The sequence below is a fragment of the Rhinatrema bivittatum genome, chromosome 16 (assembly GCF_901001135.1).
Source record: "Rhinatrema bivittatum chromosome 16, aRhiBiv1.1, whole genome shotgun sequence".
Lineage (NCBI taxonomy): Eukaryota > Metazoa > Chordata > Amphibia > Gymnophiona > Rhinatrematidae > Rhinatrema > Rhinatrema bivittatum.
The window spans coordinates 70,369,817-70,394,789 of NC_042630.1; the positions used below are offsets into that span (position 1 = coordinate 70,369,817).

The 24,973-nt window shown below is 48.2% G+C and overlaps 1 protein-coding gene across 3 annotated transcripts in view; it reads right to left on the reverse strand.

The window, feature by feature from the left end:
- Positions 1 to 24,973, reverse strand: part of PLD2 (phospholipase D2) — a 444,278-nt gene that overhangs the window by 325,527 nt on the left and 93,778 nt on the right. For all 3 annotated transcript variants that reach the window (XM_029581771.1, XM_029581768.1, XM_029581769.1), the window contains exons 4-6: positions 12,494 to 12,645; positions 12,153 to 12,252; positions 11,871 to 11,936 (exon numbers count right to left, since the gene is read on the reverse strand). In XM_029581771.1, the coding sequence (XP_029437631.1) occupies positions 11,871 to 11,936; positions 12,153 to 12,252; positions 12,494 to 12,645 (318 nt within the window). The remainder of the gene's footprint in view (positions 1 to 11,870; positions 11,937 to 12,152; positions 12,253 to 12,493; positions 12,646 to 24,973) is intronic.

The window sequence follows — 24,973 nt, forward strand, 5'->3', positions numbered from 1 at the left end:
TATCTCCCCAAAACCGAGAAAAGATAACCCCATGAAACCCGATCGAAAGCTTTCTCGGAGTCAAAGCTCACTGCCATGGATGGAATTTTATATTTCTGACAGTAGGCAATGGCAGTAACCAGTTTAGCTATGTGCGAACTAGCAGATCGCTCCTTAACAAACCCAACTTGGTGTGGGGAAATCAAATAGGGCAGTACCACACTGAGTCTTTTCGCTAGTATATTGGTTAGTAGCTTTAGGTCGCAATTTAATAACGAAATTGGTCGGTAAGAAGCTGGTAAAGTATGGTCCTTTCCCGGTTTTGGCAGTATAGTTATGTATGCCTGGTTAAACAGTGTTGGAAATTCCCTTTTTACTAAGGCGCCTTGATAAAAAGAACACAACGCCTCAGTGGAGTTATCACCCAAAATCTTATAGTAATCGTAGGTGAACCCATCGGGTCCCGGGGCTTTACCCGATTTACAAGTTTTGACTGCAGTGTGAACTTCCGATTCAGTAATGGGCGAATTCAGGAAATCCAAATGTGAGGGGGAAATTTGTGGAATGTCAAGCTTCTCAAAGAAGGAAGCTTCTTCGTTGCTCCCCCCAGTTCTATCCTCAGTATATAGGTTTTCATAAAATTGTTTTAGCACTTCACAAATATCATCCCCTTTGACTGCCCAAGTGCCTTGTGGTGTTTTCAGCTTTTCTATATATGTTTTACTGTGCCTCAGTTTCACAAGTTTCGCCAACAGTTTCCCTGACTTATTTCCATATTTAAAATAAGTGTGCTCTTTGAACTGGTAATCTTTCAGGGATTTTTGGTGTAAATAGGATTGTAGAGAACTGAGGACTACGTGGTATTGATCAAAATTGGCTGGTGACGGGTGACTGATCAAAACTTCTTTAGCCTTTTTTAAATCAGCATCTAATGAAATGATCTTTGCATGTATTTGTTTATTCCTACTTCTCACATAAGAGATAATTTCTCCCCTCATGACCACCTTACCAGTTTCCCAAAATAAAGTAGAGTCATTCTTATGTTGGTCATTTATTTCTTGAAATTAAGATGTAATCAATCCGTGAGAGAGTGCCATGAGCTTTGGAGACATGTGTGTAATCGCGGGCATCGCTATTGAGAACTCTCCAAAAATCCAGAAGTTGAAGGTCCTGGCATAATTGACTGATACTCGATTTGGGAGACTTCCTGACAGTATTCCTCATGGGGGAGGTACGGTCCATTAAGTAATCGTGAACACAATTGAAATCCCCCATGATGAACGTCCCCCTCTTCCCATGAGCCAACAGCAGATTGGCCAGTGATATAAAAAATTTAGGGTCCGGGGCATTTGAACCGTAAATATTACATATGGTAACTTCTTTTCCATTTAGCTTGCCTATAATGATGATGTACCTGCCTTCTGGGTCAGAAAGTTCATATATTAATTGAAAGGACATACTTTTGTGTAAGAGGATAGCCACCCCTGCTTTCTTCCCCACAGCAGGGGAGAAGAAGTCCTTGGTAATTCTATTCCATGATCAGTGGGCATTGTCTATATTTGTAAGGTCCAGTTTTTCAAGTTCCGGTGTGAGGGCAAGGACTAGATCTTCTTGAGAGCATGGTTTCCTATAGTGGATGAGGTTGCTTTGTTTTTTGTTGGGCTGAGGGGCTTTAATGAAGGTAAGCTTGGCAGAAATGAGCAAGTGGTCAGACCATGGGACTGGGGTGCAGGAGGGGGATTCGGTGGTGTTTATGTGGGAGTTAGTGAATAATAAATCTAATGTATGACCAGCCTTATGTGTGGGGTTGGTTATTTGTTGGGTAAATCCCAATGCTGTGATAGCTGATAGGAAGGCTTCACAGGGAGGAGAGGGGGGAATGTGGTCAACATGGAGATTGAAATCTCCTAAGATGATGGCAGGGACATCCATGTCTATACTCTCTGCGATGAACTCAATTAGGGGGGAAGCGTTTCTGTTAAGGAGATCGGGTGGAGTGTAAACGAGGCAGACTTGAAGCTGTGGAGATTTGAAGAACCCAATTTCGAAAGTATGCGGTAGGTTGACCGTCTGAGGGACAAGTCTTGCCTAACAAACCGTCTGAGGGACAAGTCTTGCCTAACAAATCTGCTTCATTTTTTTGAAGGGGTTAATAAACATGTGGATAAAGGTGAACCGGTAGATATAATATATTTGGATTTTCAGAAGGCGTTTGACAAAGTCCCTCATGAGAGGCTTCTACGAAAACTAAAAAGTCATGGGATAGGAGGTGATGTCCTTTCGTGGATTACAAACTGGTTAAAAGACAGGAAACAGAGAGTAGGATTAAATGGTCAATTTTCTCAGTGGAAAAGGGTAAACAGTGGAGTGCCTCAGGGATCTGTACTTGGACCGGTGCTTTTCAATATATATATAAATGATCTGGAAAGGAATACGATGAGTGAGGTTATCAAATTTGCGGATGCTACAAAATTATTCAGAGTAGTTAAATCACAAGCAGACTGAGATACATTACAGGAGGACTTTGCAAGACTAGAAGATTGGGCATCCAAATGGCAGATGAAATTTAATGTGGACAAGTGCAAGGTGTTGCATATAGGGAAAAATAACCCTTGCTGTAGTTACAAGATGTTAGGTTCTATATTAGGAGCTACCACCCAGAAAAAAGATCTAGGCATCATAGTGGATAATACTTTAAAATCGTCGGCTCAGTGTGCTGCAGCAGTCAAAAAAGCAAACAGAATATTAGGAATTATTAGGAAGGGAATGGTTAATAAAACAGAAAATGTCATAATGCCTCTATATCGCTCCTTGGTGAGACCGCACCTTGAATACTGTGTACAATTCTGGTCGCCACTTCTCAAAAAAGATATAGTTGTGATGGAGAAGGTACAGAGAAGGGCAACAAAAATGATAAAGGGGATGGAACAGCTCCCCTATGAGGAAAGGCTGAAGAGGTTAGGGCTTTTCAGCTTGGAGAAGAGACGGCTGAGGGGGGATATGACAGAGGTCTTTAAGATCATGAGAGGTCTTGAACGAGTAGATGTGACTCGGTTATTTACACTTTCGAATAATAGAAGGACTAGGGGGCATTCCATGAAGTTAGCAAGTAGCACATTTAAGACTAATCAGAGAAAATTCTTTTTCACTCAGCGCACAATAAAGCTCTGGAATTTGTTGCCAGAGGATGTGGTTAGTGCAGTTAGTCTAGCTGGGTTCAAAAAAGGTTTGGATAAGTTCTTGGAGAAGTCCATTAACGGCTGTTAATCAAGTTTACTTAGGGGTAGATTTTCAAACCGCGCGATTTGGCCTACTTTTGCTGGCGCATCAGGCGCAAGCAAAAGTACGCTGGATTTTAGTAGATACGCGCGGAGCCGCACATATCCGCTAAAATCCGGGATCGGCGCGCGCAAGGCTATGGATTCTGCAAAGCCGGCGCGCACCAAGCCGCACAGCCTACCTCCGTTCCCTCCGAGGCCGCTCCGAAATCGGAGCGGCCTCGGAGGGAACTTTCTTTTGCCCTCCCCTCACTTTCCCCTCCCTTCCCCTACCTAACCCACACGCCCGGCCCTGTCTAAACCCCATCCTTACCTTTGTCGGGGGATTTACGCTTCCCAGAGGGAGGCGTAAATCCCCGAGCGCCAGTGGGCAGCTAGCACGCCGGGACGTGACCTGGGGGCGGGTACGGAGGGCGCGGCCACGCCCCCGGACCGCCCCGGGCCGTAACCACGCCCCCGGACCCGCCCCCAAAACGCTGCCGACACGCCCCCTAAATGCCGCGACGGCCGGGCCCGCCCCCGACACGCCCCCCACGCCCACCTCGGAGAACCCCGGGTCTCGCATAAGTCTCACTGGCGCGCAGGGCCCTGCTCGCCTAAATCCGCCCGGATTTGGGCGGATGTAGGCGAGCAGGGCCCTTAAAATCCGCCCCTTAGGGAATAGCCATCGCTATTAATTGCATCAGTAGCATGGGATCTTCTTAGTGTTTGGATAATTGCCAGGTTCTTGTGGACTGGTTTGGCCTCTGTTGGAAACAGGATGCTGGGCTTGATGGACCCTTGGTCTGACCCAGCATGGCAATTTCTTAGAGAAGATAAGGCCATCGCGGAAAGATTAAATGATTTCTTTGCTTCGGTGTTTACTGAAGAGGATGTTGGGGAGGTACCCGTAATGGAGAAGGTTTTCATGGGTAATGATTCAGATGGACTGAATCAAATCACGGTGAACCTAGAAGATGTGGTAGGCCTGATTGACAAACTGAAGAGTAGTAAATCACCTGGACCGGATGGTATACAGCCCAGAGTTCTGAAGGAACTAAAAAATGAAATTTCAGACCTATTAGTAAAAATTTGTAACCTTTCATTAAAATCATCCATTGTACCTGAAGACTGGAGGATAGCAAATGTAACCCCAATATTTAAAAAGGGCTCCAGGGGCAATCCGGGAAACTACAGACTGGTTAGCCTGACTTCAATGCCAGGAAAAATAGTGGAAAGTGTTCTAAACATCAAAATCACAGAACATATAGAAAGACATGGTTTAATGGAACAAAGTCAGCATGGCTTTACCCAGGGCAAGTCTTGCCTCACAAATCTGCTTCACTTTTTTGAAGGAGTTAATAAACATGTGGATAAAGGTGAACCAGTAGATATAGTATACTTGGTTTTTCAGAAGGCGTTTGACAAAGTTCCTTATGAGAGGCTTCTAGGAAAAGTAAAAAGTCATGGGATAGGTGGCGATGTCCTTTCGTGGATTGCAAACTGGCTAAAAGACAGGAAACAGAGAGTAGGATTAAATGGGCAATTTTCTCAGTGGAAGGGAGTGGACAGTGGAGTGCCTCAGGGATCTATATTGGGACCCTTACTTTTCAATATATTTATAAATGATCTGGAAAGAAATACGATGAGTGAGATAATCAAATCTGCAGATGTCACAAAATTGTTCAGAGTAGTTAAATCACAAGCAGATTGTGATAAATTGCAGGAAGACCTTGTGAGACTGGAAAATTGGGCATCCAAATGGCAGATGAAATTTAATGTGGATAAGTGCAAGGTGATGCATATAGGGAAAAATAACCCATGCTATAATTACACAATGTTGGGTTCCATATTAGGTGCTACAACCCAAGAAAGAGATCTAGGTGTCATAGTGGATAACACATTGAAATCATCGGTACAGTGTGCTGCGGCAGTCAAAAAATCAAACAGAATGTTGGGAATTATTAGAAAGGGAATGGTGAATAAAACGGAAAATGTCATAATGCCTCTGTATCGCTCCATGGTGAGACCGCACCTTGAATACTGTGTACAATTCTGGTCGCCGCATCTCAAAAAAGATATAATTGCGATGGAGAAGGTACAGAGAAGGGTTACCAAAATGATAAGGGGAATGGAACAACTCCCCTATGAGGAAAGACTAAAGAGGTTAGGACTTTTCAACTTGGAGAAGAGATGACTGAGGGGGGATATGATAGAGGTGTTTAAAATCATGAGAGGTCTAGAACAGGTAGATGTGAATCGGTTATTTACTCTTTCGGATAGTAGAAAGACTAGGGGGCACTCCATGAAGTTAGCATGGGGCACATTTAAAACTAATCGGAGAAAGTTCTTTTTTACTCAACGCACAATTAAACTCTGGAATTTGTTGCCAGAGGATGTGGTTAGTGCAGTTAGTATAGCTGTGTTTAAAAAAGGATTGGATAAGTTCTTGGAGGAGAAGTCCATTAGCTGGTATTAAGTTCACTTAGAGAATAGCCACTGCCATTAGCAATGGTTACATGGAATAGACTTAGTTTTTGGGTACTTGCCAGGTCTTATGGCCTGGATTGGCCACTTTGGAAACAGGATGCTGGGCTTGATGGACCCTTGGTCTGACCCAGTATGGCATTTTCTTATGTTCTTATGTTCTTAATAATAATTACCAAATCCGGGACCTCCAGATCAACCCCACGGGCCAGACTGGACGACGGCAGCCACCAAGCCAGACTGTCCCACATATGATCACTGAGCGAGACGGGCATATGAAACTCCTCTGACAACGGATTCCACTGTGCCAACAGCTCTCTGTAGCGGTCTCATTTGCGCAAAAGCCCACGGCACCAATTCCAGCATTGAGGCCATCGAGCTGAGAATCTGCAAAAAATCCCAACCTCTGGGAGCCTGCAAAGCCAACAGATTCCGGACTTGCATCTGTAACTTGCAAGCTCTCTCCTCCAAGAGGAACACCTTGCCCTTCAGCATGTCACACCGAGTCCCCAAATAGTCTAGGGTCTGAGACGGGATCAGCTGGCTCTTCACCAAATTTGCCACCCAGCCTAGAGATTCTAGGGTGGTGATTACCTCCTGCATCACTGCATGACAAGTGACTTCCAACTTTGCTCTGATGAGCCAATCATCTAGATAAGGGTGCACCAGGACCCGCTTGCACCGCAAACCCGCCACCACCATCACCATTACCTTGGTGAATGTGCGGGGTGCCGTGGGCAGCCCAAAGGGGAGAGCCTGAAACTGGAAATGCTGACCCAGTACAATGAACCTCAGGAATCGCTGGTGATCTGGACGAATGGGGATACGTAGGTAGGCCTCCATCAGATCCAAAGAAGCCAGGAACTCGTCCTTACTCACCACTGTGATTACTGACCTCAGAGTTTCCATCCAAAACCTTGGGACCTTTAGCACCACATTTACCCATTTTAAATCCGGAATGGGGAGAAAAGAGACTTCTTTCTTTGGAACTACGAAGTAGATGGAATATCGACCTTTGCCTCGTTCGCTCTGTGGAACCAGAACGACCACTCCTAAGGCCTGTAACCTGTCTAAAGTCCCCCGGACTACCCAATGCTTTTCCAGTGACCCGCAGGGGGAAACTAGAAACAAGTCGCATACGGGCCGAGCAAATGCTAATGCGTAACCGTCTCTTATAACGCTGAGTGATCTTGGTCCACTCTCCGTAAAATCGTGCTAGACGACCCCTATAAAAGGAACAGCGGAGTGGACCAGCCTCGCCTCATTGTGAGGATTTGGCTCCAGCGGCCCCACTATTGGAGGAAGCTCTGAATGGCCATCAACCACCTCGAAAGGACTGCCCCCAGGACTGATCTCGAGAAGAGAACTGCTTTTGCGAGGCTGGGGCTCCTCTTGCCTGATGCAACCTAATATCCCGATGCAACCGAGATTGAAAAGCCACTTGCCCTTAGGTTTATCCTCCGGCAATTTATGCACCTTATTCTCACCCAGGTCCTTCATCAAATGCTCCAGATCCTCACCAAACAAGAGGCACACCTTAAAAGGCAGAGAGCCTAAACGAGACTTAGACGAAACATCCGCTGACCAGTTGCATAACCACAATAACTGCCTGGCTGAAACCGCGGAACCCATAATACGGGAGGAAGTTCTGACCAAGTCATACAAGGCATCTGCCATGTAAGCAAACGACGCATCCAAGCTCTCTGCTTTATCCACTTCGACACCCGAATTTGCCTGCCCATCCTGAAGCTGTTGAACCCAGCACAGGTAAGCCCTTTGCACAAAGCTGGAGCAGATAGCCACCCGCAGACTTAGGGCCGATACCTCAAAAATCCTTTTTAGCTGAATTTCCAATGTCCGGTCTTGAACATTTATTCATTTATTTTTTATTTAGTGCTTTTTTATACCAGCATTCATGATACAGATCATATCATGTCGGTTTACAAGGAACCAGGGTTATAACCTTAACATTAACATAGTGAAGAAAGGCAAAAGTTACAATGAAACAAGGGTAATGTAACTGGGGGAAGAAGAAGCAGAGCAAAAATAACTCGTTAACTATAACAATTATGACTAAATGTAACTCGATGATTATAACAATTATTTACAGTGTGCGGAAAGTTCGGCAATGATAGCTAGGGCGGATCGGTGCTTAGGGAAAGGCCTGTTTAAATAACCAAGACTTAAGCCTTTTTCTAAATGTCAACAGGCAGGGTTCCTGTCTGAGCTCAGGGGGAATAGCATTCCATATGGTTGGTCCCGCTGTAGAGAAGGCCCATTCTCTAGTGGCTAAATGATTGCTAAATAGTGGCTAAATGATGACATCCTTCAACGCTGGAGAACCTGCAACCGGGATACTCATCTTCTTTGTGACCGCCGAAACCACAGCATCCACCTTTGGAAGAGAAAAGAGATCCAACATCTGTTCCAGGAAGGGTTAGAGCTTAGCCATCGTCCTTCCCACTTTCAAGCCAGAGTCTGGCGTTTCCCATTCTTCATCCACCATCTTTTTCACCGACTTATATAGGGAAAAGCTCGTGGGGGAGCTCGAAGCCCATCCAGACCCGGATCTGCACCTACCAAATTGGAGTCTTCCTGAGGGAGTTTCAGCCCTAGTTCCTCCAAAACCTGAGGAATCAAAGGGCCTTCCAGAACAAGTGGATCACTTTAGGGTCAACACCCTCCAAAACTGAAAGATTGTTACTTCAAACTTAAGACATTAAAAAATCTCATACCTCTACTCCACCTTTGTGACTTCCGGACAGTACTGCAAGCCACTATTCTTTCCAAAATAGACTATTGTAATTCACTCCTACTTGGTCTACCCAAAGCCTCCATTAAACCCCTACAACTCCTTCAAAACGCAACAGCCAGAATACTTACCAACTCACGCAAATTCGACCACATCACACCCATTCTGAAAGAACTACATTGGCTCCCCATCCACCACCGTATTATTTTATTTATTTATTTATTTAACATCTTTTATATACCGTCCCTCAGAATCTATCGGAACGGTTCACAATAACAATTAACATATCATATATAAAATTAATTAACATACAATATAAAACTTACGACTAAACTTTTCCAGCTAAAATTACTAATTAAAATGTTATAAAATGTAGCTCCTATCCTACGACACTCCAGATTCTTCTTCAGTGTGTAAAATATATCTAAAATCCTAATAAAATTCTAAAATAAAGTTTGATTCAGATTCTACCTCATCCCCCTTTCTGCTTTAATACATCTAGCATGTCTAAAATTGACACCTACTATAATTAAAATAAAATCTCAGTATAGACTAAATAACCACTATCTACTTTAAATATACTCTTCAGCCTCCTTAAGACTGATTTGATCTCAGTATCTTCAACAGTAAATTGACTTATTCTGTATAAGCTTTAGTAAAGAACCAGGTCTTAAGTTTCCGTTTAAACTTTTTAAAGTTTGGTTCTAGTCTCAGCGGAGCTGGGAGTGAGTTCCATATTCCTGGGCCAGCCATCGATAGCGCTCTTTCTCTGACCTGATTAAGATGTGCTGACTGAACTGTTGGTAGGGAAAGCAAGCCCTTATTTGCTGAACGCAGATTCCTTTGGGGGACATGTAATTTAATGGCTGCGTTCAGCCAATCTACCTGTTCTGCAAAAATTAATTTATGCAGAATATACATGGCCTTGAATTTAATGCGGTACTCTATTGGCAGCCAGTGTAATCTAATCAGTATAGGTGTAATGTGTTCATTCTTCCTTACCCCCGTCAAGACTCTGGCTGCCGCATTCTGCAATACCTGCAATGGTCGAATAGTGGATGCAGGCAGTCCCAACAAGAGGGAGTTACAATAATCCAGGCTTCCAAAGATAAGGGTCTGTAATATTGTGTGAAAATCGTTTGTCTCCAATAATGGCTTTAATCTTCTTAACATCAATAATTTTGCATAACCCTCTCTCACTTTTGCAAGGATATGCTTTTTTACATTCAAAGCACTCACCATCATACATAAAACACTCCACAATCAGAACTTGCCCTGGATGAAAGACCGCATATACTTCCACACATCTAATAGACCCACTAGTCATCACATAAAGGCACTCTCCACACCCCCTCTCCAAAACAACTGCACCTCCTCTCCACCAAAAACTGAGCCATATCCATTGCTGGTCCTTACGCCTGGAACTCCATGCCACCCAAACTCAGACTTGAGCAATGCGCACAGAAATTTAAAAAAAAACTCAAAACATGGCTATTCAAGGAAGCCTACCCTTAAACTGCCGCATCCCTTCCCGTGCATCCCATTCCCCCTTGACCATCTTCAGTTACCACCTCCTGCCCACCCTTTCTCCCGCCCTCCTACCTCAGCTAAGTTGCACAAAACTATCGAACTCCCTTCTCACTCAGGCAAGTGCCGCAGATATTCATTTCGTAAGACAATGTCGCATTACTTGTAAATAGTTCTCTCATATTACTTCTCGTTATATGCTCTGTTTAATTTGATAACTTATTATTTATGCCTATTTGCTTTGCTTTTCTGTATATTACTTCCTCAAGTCCCAGTTTTTCTGCTCCTTGTTTATTGTAACTGCCTTCACATCTTAGCCTCTCCCTTGTTTGATGTAAACCGGCATGATGTCCCTGATGAATGTCGGTAAAGAAAAGCCTTAAATAAATAAATAAATAAATAAATCTAGATCATCTCCTTGAGGTACGCCAATGTCATCAGGATCAATAACCTGATCCTGCGACAAGGCCTCCTGCGTCCCAGGTCCCCCTGAGACCCAACCGAGTTATCTGAGTCTGTCTCAGCAAACCCAGGACGCCACGAACGCTGTCCCAGCAGAGAGTTCCAACATCGGGATTGCTCAGGCCCCGGAGCACTCTCTGATCTTCTAGAGGGTGAGACTGGCTACCTAAACCTGCCTGCTGAGCTAAATGTGCTTCATGCAGCAGGAGAACAAAATCAGCAGAAAAGGCCTGAGGAGCCTGAGAGAGCTGTGAGGGAGCAGACTCTACGGATGCAGGCACTGGCAGATCTAAGCGCAATGCCTCATCTGCCTGCCCACCCACCCCCAGACCCTCTACCGTGATTGGGCAGGCCGGAGAAAGATGCGGAGGCAAATCTCCCCCATCGTTCGTCTAAACAGACCGCACTGCCGGGGCAGCCAAAATGGCCACTGTTCCGTCGGAGGAAATCGGAGGCTTGCCGCGGTCCGCACATCGGCGCTTCACAGAAACCCTCAGGGGAGAGCCCAAACGACAGTTCCTGCCTCTCGCGGTCATCAGAGCCTCTGACGGACCCTCTCTCCCCGAAACGCAGGCTGCACATAAACTAAAGCGGCTGAGCTGCAATGATCCTGCACCACATGTGCAGCAAACAGAGCCGCAAACCATGCTGAAACTGGCAGGAAAACTCCCCTGCCGAGCCCTGAACAAACACGTGAATGAAAGCAAAAAATGGAGCCTGCATACCCGCCAGGAATGGCAGGTGACACCAGGGATTATGAAACAGTGTCAGTGAAACTTTCTCTGTCTCCATCTGCTGGCAGAGATGAATAAACCCAGGAGTCTGGACTGATCTGGGTACGTACAGGGAAAGAAGTGTTTTGTAATATTTCACCTCTGGTCGGGCCGCAGGGCTGTCCTAAAGTTAGCCGGGTATTTTTAGCGGTGCAACTAGCTGGCTAACTAGCCAAGCCACAGCATGGCTGAAACCGGACATCTACAAGTCCATAAATAAATTGGAGGTAAAACCAGGTCTAGCTCAGCCTATCCCTGTGGATATGAGGCCAAATTGTGATCCTAAATTTACAAGCACTGGACCGAAACACAGAGCAAACCGTAAGGAGAAGTTTCTGTCCTTGCTTGAAGACAACCTTAAAATTCTGCTAGATTTAAGCACTTGCTAATCTCGATGCTGGAATAAAATGAAGTATTTAGCAGTTGTAACACTACACTGTGCACTCATCTCACAGTAGCAGTGGCAGGAACAGACCATGGGAGCATGGGGTGAGGAGCAGATGTCTTTGCTGTGTCCCCTGCTAAGCAAAGCTCAGCTAGTCAGCAGCACTTCTCAGGGCAGTGAAGGGCTGAGATTCCAGCTTTCATGCCCAAGGCAGCTGCTTCAGGCCTCTGAAGGGAAGCAGATCTTACCATCGCATGGTAGTTCCTGTAGAAAGCCTTTGTTAGCAGCACGTTGAGGTATTCCTCCAAATATTTCTGCAAAAAAAAAAAAGTATTAAATTAAAAGAAAAAGATAAACAGATAAATGTTTACTGATGTGGCCTCTCTCCCAGTTCCTGTCTGCCCCTGAGGCTGATTCTGTTAGTGACATCACAGAGCTGTGACACCTGCAGATCCAGGTTAAAATCTCACCACTACCACCAATCTCACTGTGCTGAGAGCAAAGAACGGCAATGCCTGACTGCTTTGTACCTGTTTGCTAGCAGTGTGTCTGGTGGAATCACTGGTGCTCTGGGGTAGAGATGGCATCTCTGAGGATGTTGGCTCTGTCTGCAAACGATGAACAGAAAACCTGTGCCACAGAATCCGGAAGAACAAGGGGTTAGTATAGCAGAGAGAGAGTATGTTGTCATTCACCTCCTGATACAATGACATCACCTCCTTAAATAACTCTTCCCTGTGTCATTCACCGCCACCCACCCACCCCCCACCCCCCCCCCCAAGACTTCAATGGCATCACCCTTTTAAATCTCTCTTCCTCACCTCATTCTCCTACCCTCTCATGCAAAAGAGTAAATGTTAGTCTGTGTTACCGGGCAAGGGGGTTGAGGGGCAGGAAGCTCATGAAGATTTTGTGGCGCAGAAGGTCCCGGTGCAGTTCCTGGAAGTTTTTGAATTTCTTCTTAACCGTCCAAGTGAAATCACCATGAGTAAAGCGCACACAATACAGTACGCTGGTTCTCACCTGCATGAGACAGAAAACAGAGTTAGGGTACGGATTCACCGTGAGCGAGTGCCACCCATAGGGACCTACCACAAGTTTACACTACCAGCAAGGGCTCACCATGAGAGAGTGTGCCACCTGCAGGAACTCGCCATGAGGGAGCACTTCCTATTCAACGAGTAGGAACTGGAAAGATATTTCCATTCAAGGAACTTATATTTAGAGAACCAAAGAGGGAGGCAACCAAAATCCTACAAGTGGTCAAAGCTGCTCTGGCTGTCAGCTGGGATATAACCTTAGCAATGTGGACAGGAATAACAGGGTAGACTAGATGGGCCAGCTGTTCTCTTATTTGTCATCTAGCACACTATGCTATGTCTCTTCATGTCAAAAGGTCAGCATAAAGGAAAATTTGTTCTTACCTGATAATTTTCATTCCTGTTGTACCACAGATCAGTCCAGAGAAGTGGGTTTTGCATCCCTACCAGCAGATGGAGGCAGAGAACAAAATCTTTTCAGACACTGCTACATAACCAAGAGTGCCTCCTGCAGTTCCTCAGAATTGACCTGTACCCAAGCCAAGATTTATTTATTTATTTATTTATTTATTTAAGGTTTTTATATACCGGCAATCATGAAAAACATATCTTGCTGGTTTACATAAAACAGGAGTGCAGTAGATACATCAAACTGGAACTGTGGTGACCGAAGGTCCAAACTAACAAATCCCAATAAATTCTGGGCGAGCAGAGACTTAAAGTTGGAGCCCCCTAAAACTAGGAACCCTTGTCTCTAACAAAGAATATATTATCCTATATATACTTTTAGTCATTCTGCATCTGTTTACATATTGTCTCAGCAACATCCAGAAGCAAGGAAGTCTTTCGAAAGAAGGGGGTGGGTCTCTGGACTGATTTTCCATTCCTGTTTGTACCCCAGATCAGTCCAGATAAGTGGGATGTACCCAAGCTCCCTTATACTGGACGGGAACCCGAAAGACTCACACATAGTGTTACGTCGGCTGGCCGCAGAGCCTGCAACCGGCCTTCCTTACCCGGCATTGTGCTGCCTCGCCAGGGGTGGGCCCCGGCTCTCCGATGATGCGGACGGGGTGCCTCCAGCACTGTGCTCTTCTTCGTGGCCCTGCTCGCCGCCAGTGGGCCTTGGAACGCGGTGGAGGCGCCGCAGCCATCTGCTCTTTGCATCTGGTCCCCGAGGCGCGCGCGCGTGCTTCTCTTGTTCATTTAAAGGGCCTGCGGCAGGCTAGGGCTGCCGGTCCTTTCCATTGTTGTTATCAGCCTGGGACTATTTAAGGCAAGCTCTGACAGTCAGAGCTTACTTTGGCAACAGGTCTCCACGCTAGTCGTGTGCTTCGTTGTTCGTCCTTGTTCCTGACTTCATTCCTGGTTCCTGTTCCTGAATCCGTTCCTGCTTCCTACCTAGCCTTTGCCTTGGACTGACTACTGGCTTTGACCCTTGCTTCGTTGGACCACGCTCAGCATTGATTACTGGCTTTCACCCTTGCTTCGTTGGACCACACTCAGCATTGATTACTGGCTTTGACCCTTGCTTCGTTGGACTACGCTCAGGACTGATTTCTGGCTTCGACCACTGTACCCTACCCAGACTCTGCCTTGGACACCCTCCTTGGGATCATCCATGCAGAGCCCCGCCTAAGAACAGCTGGCCCCAGTACCCAAGGGCTCAACCTGCGGGGAACAAGGGAAGATATTGGCAAAGATCCAGTTGGACTCCGCTTCCCGTTCAGCTCCGCCTCCCGATGGTGGGGACCCCTGGGGTCTCCCCCCACTGGCAGCGCCAACTCCACCTGGGGCCAACAATTCACCTCCGAAACACGTAGTACATTTTCTCCAAAAGACCCCTGCACATCCAGGCGGTAATGCTTGGTAAAAGTGTGAAGAGAAGATCATGTTGCTGCCCGACAGATCTCTTGTGGAGATATCAACTGACACTCCACCCAGGAGGTTGCCTGCGCCCTTGTGGAATGTGCCCTCAACCCTTCCGGCACCGATTTACCCTTACAGATGTAAGCTGTAGTTATCGCTTCTTTCAGCCATTTAGCAATTGTGCACTTGGAAGCTTTATTTCCATTCTTTGCTCCACTAAACAAAACAAAATGATGATCTGATCTCTGAAACGGATGTGTAACCTTAAGGTACCACAACAGAATCCGCCACACATCCAATAAGTGCAACTCTTTTGCCACAGAAGTGTCCCAAGAAAACTTCGAAAAGGCCAGAAGCTCAACCATCTGGTTAAGATGGAAAGGATGAAACCACTTTTGGCAGAAAGGAAGGTACCGTGTGCAATGACACCCCATCCTCTGAAAACCTTAAAAAAGATCTCTACACGACAATGCATGTAGCTCAGAAATCCTCCTATCGGAATAGATAGCAACCAGAGAAACAGACTTCAAGATTAGGTCCTTTAAAGATGCCCTCCTGATCGGTTCAAATGGAGGGCCACACAGAACTCTGAGAACTAGGTTAAGGCTCCAAGCCGGGCACACCTTATGGACTGGAGGACGCAAGTGCTTAGCTCCTTTCAGAAAACACACCACATCTGGATGGGCCGCCAACGTCTTTCCCCTTACCTTATCTCTAAGACACCCTAAGGTTGCCACTTGCACCCGGAGGGAATTATAGGCTAAGACAGACCACTCTGTAAGAAGGATAAAACATGCAGGATAACTACCTTCAAAGGTTACAAGTTATTCTGTAAACACTAGGATTTGAATACTCTCCACACCTGGACATATGCCAGAGAAGTAGACGTCCTCCTTGTCTGAAGCAAACTGGCAGTCACAGGTTCCGGTAATCCCTTCATGGGGAGCCGCCGCCTTTCAAAACCCAGGCCACTAGACAGAAGTGATCCGCCTGGTCTGAAAATATGGGTCCCTGATGCAATAACCCCGGCAGATGTGCTAAGCGCACAGGACCATCTACCGCTAGATAAACCAGATCCACAAACCACGGCGAGGCGGCCACTCGGGTGCCACTACAATAACCCTGGCCAGATGTGTTAGAACTCATGGGTTAGTGGACCCTTGGCCCGAGGTGAGAGATGGTACCACTCACCAGGAAGAGCCCCACTGGGCCTCACTGTCGGGAGGCGAGGTCAGCAGCAATAGATGACACAGCCCAGAGATTACAGAGAGAGGGATGTGGATACAATTGCCAGAATAGGTCCCCCTAGTGGTGAGGAGCTGGGCAGACCCCGAGGCATGGGGATGCAGGCTGAGTATGGAGGAGTACAGAGAGAAAGCATCCTCAGGGTGGAGCCACAGAGAGCATCAGCACAGGAGGTATGACATAGGCTTACCCGAGGAGCGGGGAAGCCCAGGGGTCTCTGGCAATGAGAGAGAGAGAACTACCCTGAGGAGCGGGAGAATGCGGTTCAGTCTCTGAGATACAGCAGGGTGCTATCCCGAGGAGCGGGGAGCAAGGTGTAGTCACTGGGATACTCAAGGCGCTACCCCGAGGAGCGGGGAAGCGCGGCACAATCACAAGATACACTATGAGTGCCCCGAGGAGCGGGGGGCGCGACACAGTCACAAATAAAAGGCAATGGCCCGCGGCGCAGGGTACACCTCCGTAGGTCTCCATGAAGCAGAGTAGTGAAGCAATGGCCCATAGGACGGGGTACACCTCCAGTGGTCTCCACGAAGCAGAGTAGTGAGGCAATGGCCCGCTGGATGGGGTACACCTCCGATGTTCTCCACGAGCCAGAGTAGGAAGGCAGTGGCCCGCAGGGCGGGGCACACCTCCATAGGTCTCCACGAAGCAGAGTAGGAAGGCAGTGGCCCACAGAGCGGGCTACACTTACGTAGAGTCTTCACAAGGCGGAGTGGTTCCGGGAGCAACCCTGATGAGCAGGGGAGCTGGTAGGCAGAATCCAAGGCGCAGGGCCCCCCCCGAGGAGCAGATAGCCGGAGACAGGAGCAGGGCCTCCGAGGAGTGGGTACCCGAGAGTGTCTAACTCCAGAAAGAGCAGGAACCAGGAACCAACGTCCGTAGAGAGATCAGCAGGATTCAGCAAGGAAGGAACTCGTTGCCAAGTCAATTACGGCCAGGCCCCGATGGAGCTTAAGAGTCCAGGGTTAGTGATATCATCAAGGGGAGACGCCCCTGAGGTTCCCGCCCTGGTGTCCATAAGAGGGGCCATGTAGCGCATGCCTAGGGAGGCCCGGAAGAGACATGGCGGTCGGTGGCGTCTTTGCCACCCCGGGGAGTCCTGGAACGGAGAAATGAGTGACAGAAGCAGCTGGCCACAGACGCGAGTTTCCCCAAGGGAGAAAGAAAGGCAGAACACGCAGTGAGTAATAGCGGTCGCAGCCATCTGCAACTGATGGTCATAACAGTACCCCCCCCCCTCTTATGGCTCCCCCCCCCCCCCCAAGGGTTTGGGTTTTCTCGGATGTGAGGCATGGAACTGCCTAATTAGATCCTTGTCAAAGATGTTCGCCACAGGTTCCCAGCTGTTTTCTTGGGGCCCAAAGCCCTCCCACGACAGGAGATATTCCCACTTCTTTCCACGCTTCCTGACATCCAAGACATCTTGCACTTGATAGGTAACATCTGCCTCAATTGACAGAGGTTGGGGTTCAGGCGGTTTTTTTGAGAAGTCAGAGAGCACTAGCGAAACATGGAAAACATTGTGGATTTTGAGAGATGAAGGCAGATGAAGACTGTAGGTAACTGGACCCAGCCGGCGAAGCACAGGAAAAGTCCCACTGTATCTGGGGGCGAACCGGGCCGAAGGCAGTATAAGACGGATAAACCGAGTACTGAGCCACACTTTGTCTCCTGGATTAAATTACAGAACTTCCCGATGATGAGCGTCATAGAACTTTTTGGATCTTAGTGTTGACCCAGAGTCGATGCAACTCCTGCGCGGTGGCCTATGCCGCTGGGGATGGCACTGAAAGTGAGAGCGGCAGAGGAAGCAGCAGTTGGCGTCCATAAACCACCTGGAAGGGTGAAGAATTGTTTACATATTCTTTAAAACGGTTAATTGTAAAATCTGTTATTAATATATTCATGCTGTTTAATTTTGTATAAACTGTTTTATGTAAAGCCTGTTGCTAAAATTAATGTCTGTAAACTGAGGTGATGTATCTTTATACGTACCGCGGTATATAAGAATCTTGAAATAAATAAATAAGACCCAGTGGACACGCACTGGTGGGAATTCAGAGCAAACTCCGCCCACGGCAAAAGGTTGGACAGTCATTCTGCCATGAATTTACATAAGCTCGAAGGAACTGTTTTAAGGTCCTGTTTGTTCTTTCCGTCTGACCATTGGCTTGGAGATGATAAGCCGAAGTGAGATCCAGTGTGATGTCAAACCTTTTGCAGAGGGATTTCCAAAACCGGGCGGTGAATTGTACTCACCAATTGGAGAGAATGTGTCTGGAGGCGGAAGATATGGCGGATGAACAAACTGGCTAGCTCCGGGGCTGAAGGAAGATCAGATAGTGCCACAAAGAGAGCAATTTTCGAAAAACATCCACGGTGACCCAAATTGTGTTATTGCCACTTAAAGGAGGAAGGTCCACAATGAAATCCGTGGCTATGTGCATCCATGGATCACTGGGCACAGGAAGTGGTTGTAGGAGACCCCAAGGACGACCCACCAGGGGCTTATAACGGGTGCATGTAGGGCAAGACTAAATGTAGGCTTGTGTGTCTTTCTTCATGGTGCGCCACCAATAAAACTGTTGGAGAGCGGAAAGGGTTCTAGACTGTCTTGGTAGCCTGCTGTTAGGGAGTCAGGAGCCCAGCGGAGCATCTTCCGTCGAAGTTGTCGGGGAACAACAGTTTTCCCAGGTGGCACAGTGACCATGATACCTCTTCTGTTGACCACTGACCCTGGGCTGATCATCCTTGGCAAATTGGTCCCCATCCTTTGAGGCTGGCGTCTGTAGTCATGACTACCCAGTCGGGTACCTCCAGGTCCAATAACTCTCTCCAGATTGGTCTGAGACAGCCACCAGGAAAGACTGAACCTGGTGTCCCCCTGAAGCGGTAAAGGAAGCTGAAATTCCTCTAAAAGTGGATTCCAATGGGATAAACAGAGCCTTCTACAGGGGCTGCATGTGAGCAAAGGCCCATGGAACTAACTCCAGCATAGAAGCCATAGAACCCATGACCTGTAAATAGTCCCAGACTCTGGGAACCGCAAGTTGCAGAAGCCGAAGCACCTGACTGCAACTTGACCACTCTTTCCGCGGTCAGAAAAACCTTCCCTATCCAGGTATCAAACCGAAATCCCAGATATTCCAAAGACTAGGGCGGCTCCAAGTGACTCTTTGCCAGATTTGTTGCCCAGCCCAATGAGTCCAGGAGCTGCATAACCCATCGAACTAAACGATGACACTCCACTTCCGATTTTGCCCTGATGAACCAATTGTCCAGGTACGGATGGCCCAGAATTCCCTCTCTCCAGAGAGCAGCTGCCACCACTACCATCACCTTTGTGAATGTCCATGGAGCAGTCACTAATCCAAAGGGGAGCGTCCAAAATTGTAAATATTCCCCTAGAACCATGAACCTCAGGAACCTCTGGTGATTGACCCTTATGGGAATGTGGAGATAGGCTTCTGTCAGATCTAATGACACCAGAAACTCCCCTTTGTGCACCGCTGCTTTCACAGTTCGCAAGATTTCCATCCAAAAATGCGGCACCCGGAGAGCAATATTGACCTTCTGAAGATTGAGAATGGGCCAAAAAGTCCCCTCTTTCTTGGGAACCATGAAATAAACTGAGTACTTTCCCTGTCTCCTCTCCTGAGAGGGCACAGTAACTGCAACCTCTGTAAAGCGTCCCACACTGCTTCCCACTTGGAGCTGGGGACACAGTGGGAGATCACAAAGGCGTCCCTGAGCAGCCGAGAAAATTCTAAGGCATAGCCATCTCTCACCACCTCCAGTACCCAATGGTCTAACATGATTCTGGCCCACTCCTCATAAAAAAAAGGGACAGCCTCCCTCCGATAACTGCTGGGGAGGAGTGGACCAGCTTGCCTTCAGGAGCCAATTTTACCTCCACCTCCTCACTGGGAGCCTCCGTCCCTGGGAGGCCAACTTTGTGCTCAAAAGGACTGCTACCTACCCGAGCCCTGCTTCTGAGTTGGAAGCACAGAACTTCTGCTAGACCGAAATCTCCTTGAATCTTGAAAACAAGCACGTGGTGGAAAAGACTTCTTAGTGATCTTCTTGTCCTTGGGCAATTTATTTCCTTTCGACTTCCCTGACTCCACCAACTGCTTCATCAGCTGCTCTAAATCCTCTCTGAACAGTAGCCTGCCTCTGAAGGAGAGGTCAACCACATATCCACGGACCAGTTTCGCAACCACAGTAGCCTTCGCACTGCAACATCTGAAACCATATTTCTGGCTGAGATTCGAACCAAATCATACAGGGCATCGACCACATAGGTTACTCCCACTTCCAAGCGGGAAGCCTGAGCAGCCTCACACAATGTCCCCATCACCTTCTCATGGGCTTTCTGAACCCAACACAAGCAGGCCTTTGAATCAAGCTTCCACAGACTGCTGCCTGAAGGCTTAACGCCAAAACCTCAAACAGCCTCTTCAACACAATTTCCAGTTTTCGATCCTGGATATCCTTCAGAGCGTCCGAGCCTGCCACAGGAATGATTGTCTTCTTGGTTACTTCTGACACGGACACATCCACCTTAAGAATCGTCCACAACTCCAACACATGCTCCGGCAAAGGATATAACTTAGTCATTGCCCTGGCTACTTTGAGGCCTGCTTCAGGAGGCTTCCAATCCCAATCCACCAACTTCTTCACCTTCTTATGTAAGGGAAAGGCCTTAATTGGATCCTGAAGCTTATCCAGGACTGGGTTCACTCCCTCATTGTCAGAGTCCTCTTGTGTGACCTTGATCCACAATTCTTCCAGGACCTGGGGATCTAGTGGCCGCAGCTCCTCCTTACGGAACATCCTGACCACCCGAGAATCATCCCCTTCGACAATTGGGATGCCATCGGAATCCTGCACTGGATCTCCCAAGGTGGTCCCAGGGTCCTTGCCCGGATGCACCAGACCCCCTGCAGTTAATCAGGCTCATCCGCGACATCCGTGTTCCCACCTTCATCAGCGGTCTGTACGAAATCAAGAGGCCACAGGATCCCTCCTGATCCTGTCTGCTCCTCCTCCCTAGGCTTCTTATTCCCATGAGCCTTCCTGAGAAGTGGCCACTTGGATCCCGCCTCCTTTTTGGCCAAATAGGCTCTGTGGAGAAGTGGGACAAAATCCATGGATAATTCATCTGAATCAGGACAACCCTGATCCTGAACAGCATCCCCCTAGGCCCCCTCACCCTCCCTGCCTCTTACAGGGTCCTGATCCACAGAAAAAAGCAGGGGAGGGGAGTCCCAAGGCCCTCCACGTGGAGCCTGGCTCCTACCACGAGGAGTTAAAATGGCCACCGTTCCTTCTGGCTTCCCCGAGACCTCTTGTACTGGTCCCAATGACCTCAAGGTACCGGTTCCCAGTGAGCTCCCCAGAGATCCCAGCCCCCCCCCCCCCCCCCACCCCCGAGATGCAATGGAGGCAAAATGCGGTCACGCTGAGGCGCACCCTCTTGGCTCCACAGCCGCTGCAAACTTTACCGCACAGTGCGGGAGGTGCCATGCCAGCGAAAACAGGCCTAAAAATAGCCCCTGCCTGAAAAAAATGTCTGCAGCTCTGTCCAATGCTGACCAAGCACCTGGCCCCACTAACCACGCCAATTCGGTCCTGCTCACCTGCAACTGCCTCCCGGCAGCAAAACAGCTATCAGCCACCCAAGCACTGCCTCAGCTTGTTCCTCTTATTTTTTTTTAACTAACTTAAAGGAACAGTCACACCAAAACTAATAAGGGAAAATAAAATAAAATACTTCACTGCTTCTGGTAGAAAGGCTGTGCATTGATGGTGGCAGGGACCCAGAGGGGAGAGGGAACCAGAACCACTGGCTATCACCCCCCTGAAGACAAGGGCCAAGCTAGCACAGGGACCACCAACCCCCCCCCCCCCTACTCACCCTGCTCCATCTGAGGAATGACCCATGAAGGAACCTAACACCTTGGGGAGCTGTCCACATGGGAATCTTCTTTTTTTTTCTTTCCTTTTCTTTCCTAGTAACTCCAGACTGCAGTGTTTGCACCTCAAACAGGGTTTGCTGGAGAAATGCTGAGGGACTGCAGGTGCACACTCGGTTATGCAGCAGTGCCTCAAGGTTTTTTGTTCTCTGCCTGTATCTGCTGGTAGGGATGCAAAACCCATTTGTCTGGACTGATCTGGTGTACAAACAGGGATAACTTTTTTTTTTTTATCTCTGATGGCATATTAATATGGACAGACACGAGAAACCCACTTATGAACTAGAAGATTAAAGCCAAAAAGAAGGTCTGCATTCAGATTCCAATAAGCAGAACACTAAATGTGTTGTGCAGCCTCCCTCCTCCTCACCCCCCACTTTCATTCTCTTGCCTGAGATGAGGGGGTGGCATATCCTCGACATTCTTCATACACAAATAAAGTCTTTACTATAACAAAACTTCAAGAGATAATTGGGCATTTACGTAGGGAAGAATCGGTACTCTCAGGATCTCTTTAATCTGTGTAGCTGGTTCTCAAATGACTTTGTTAAAGGAACACCTTGTACCTGGAAATCCCGTGTGCTGCACCTCTGCAGAACATACTCCTCTCCTCTCTAAGCATTTTCTTGGCACTTCTCTCCTCTCTTGTTTGTAGCGTCAGGCTGGAATCAGCTTACACTGACTAGATAAATCAGCCTCTTCCTCTCTCTCTCCCTCTCTTAGAATTGCAGGAGATTGCTGTAAGTTTCCACTTCTCTCCTGACCACACTGAATGGAACCCTACTTCTTTCCCCTTCCTGAAAGTGTTCCTCTTATCCTCAGCCTGAAAACGCTTGGATGGAAAGCTTCTGCCTTCCTTTCCCACCCTGACTCCCTTGGAGGAGGCTCCCAGACTCTTGCCTCCGAGTCTGCAGCTGCTCCCTTCACAGAGAGGATAACTTTCAAACAAATGCACGTAGTGATGTATATGTGCATTTTGTAAATACGCATATCCATGCCCCAGAAAATGCGCACATTTGCAGGCTTACGCACAAATGTGCTAAAACCCCGTATTTCGATGCAGTGAACATGCAGACCTTTCCTACCTATTTTAAAAATATACGTGTGTATATTTTATTTGCGCAAGTCCTGATTTACAAGCTTAAATTGGGGTCTTTTAAAACATGCACAAATAAATGAAATTAACTGGTTCACGAATTAGCCCACCACCCTGTTATGCGTGCCGGCCGCAGCAGACCCGCGGCTCGGCCCCCTCACCTCTCTCAAGTAAATCCAGTGCCTGGTCCCTCGTCTCTGGTGGTAGTGGGCCTCCATCTTTCAAGATGAACTAACGAAAGCCACCTTTATTTTGTCTCTTCTCGAAGGGAAGGCGCTGGCTTGGGCTTCACCCTTCTGGGAGAGATCGGACTCCCTCCTACAGGAACTGTCTCGATTCGTGGCCATGTCCCAGTGGACATTTGAGGATCCTGGGTGGCATGCCGTGGCAAGCACTAACTTGCTACACCTCCGACCAGGCTCCGTCCTCGGGCCACCCCTGGTGCCTCTGGCTCGGTTGCAGATCCTGGTGCCTCCAGTTCAGCTGAACCTGGTGCTCCGCGTCCGGCCTTCCCACGCAGCCCACGGAGAGATGCCGCTGCTCAGCACCGTGCCCCACTGTGCTTTAAGTAGGGCCCGCGGCGGGAACCGAGCCGTGGCCCACCTAAGTTCAGCCGGCCCCTGTATCCAAAAGCTCAACCCGCGGGGAACGAAGGCTGGTACTGGTGAAGCGCCAGCCGGCCTCCGTCCATCAGCCCACTCCGCCTGCCAATGGTGGGGACCCGTAGGACCCTTCCTGTGGGTTGTGACAACCCCACCTCAGTCCAAGGGTCCACCTCCCATTGCAGAGGCCATGGACTTGGAGGAGTCGCGTGCTCTCCAGGCTATCCCTGGCCTGGCTTCAAAGGTACAAGAACAGCAATAGTTTCTCGAGGCACTGGCTTCCTCTCTTGAGCGTCTACATGCCCGACTTGATACCCTATCCAGTACCGGCTTCTCCTCATCAACAGCCGGCTCCTTCCACTCCTAAAGCCTTGCTGGCCCTACCAGCTCCACTTCATTTCAATGGTGATTCTAAGCTCTGCAGAGGATTTAGCAACCAATGTTACATGCAGTTTGCTCCCTCCAACAGGAACTATCTCGATTCGTGGCCGTGTTCCGGTGAACCTTTGATGATCCTGGGTGGCATGCCGTGGCAAGCACTAACTTGCTACACTTCCGACAAGGCCAAAGAAGCATATTTGATTAATCAATCAAATTCCGGACCTTAGCTTCAGAACTCGCTTGGCAGGAAGCGAGCTATCTACCTGGATGGACTCTCCCTGCAGCTGAAGGATGAACTGGCAGCTTGGGAGCTCCCCTCCTCTCTTGATGATCTTATTGATCTAACTGGCCAAATTGATCATCATCTCCAAGAGCGTCACCGGGAGAATCGGATGCCCAAAAAGCCCTCTCGGGTTCGCTCCCGTTCACCACCAGCCATCGGCTCTGCCTCCAGTAGGGACCCTATTGTGGCCAAGATGGAAGAACCCATGCTGTTGGGCCGTGGGCGGCTGTCCATGGAAGAGCGCCTCCGGCGGAGACAAACAGGCCTGTGTCTGTACTGTGGAGCCCCTGGCCATCACCTACAGGTCTGCCCAGTCCATCCGGGAAACTTCCCGCCTAAGTTCAGTTGGGGTTCTAAACTTGGGCGCAACATCACCGGCCCCTCAGTCATCCATGCCTGTCACTTTAATCTGGGACTCCCGGTCCTTTCCAGTTCTTGCTCTGGTGGATTCTGGAGCAGGAGGCAATTTTATCCTCAAGAATCTGGTTCAACCTCTGGGTATAAAAACCCATCCTCTTGAGACCTCCTTGTGCATTGCTTCCATTTATGGAGAACCGTTACCTGGTCGTATTTCCTTGACCACAGAGCCAGTTCAACTCCATACTGGTGCCCTTCATACTAAAGAAATTGAACTATTGGTACTAGAGAAATCCAGTCACCCAGTAGTCTTAGGACTACCTTGGCTCCAACATCACTCCCCTCAATTCGATTGTGGGTCGCTCCAGCTGGTGGAATGGGGTTCCACCTGCCATCAGACTTATCTACACAAAGTGGTGCCACTACCCGTGATTCCTTTGGCAACCACCTCCTCAGGCATACCTGCTCCCTATGCAGACTTTGAAGATGTGTTTTCA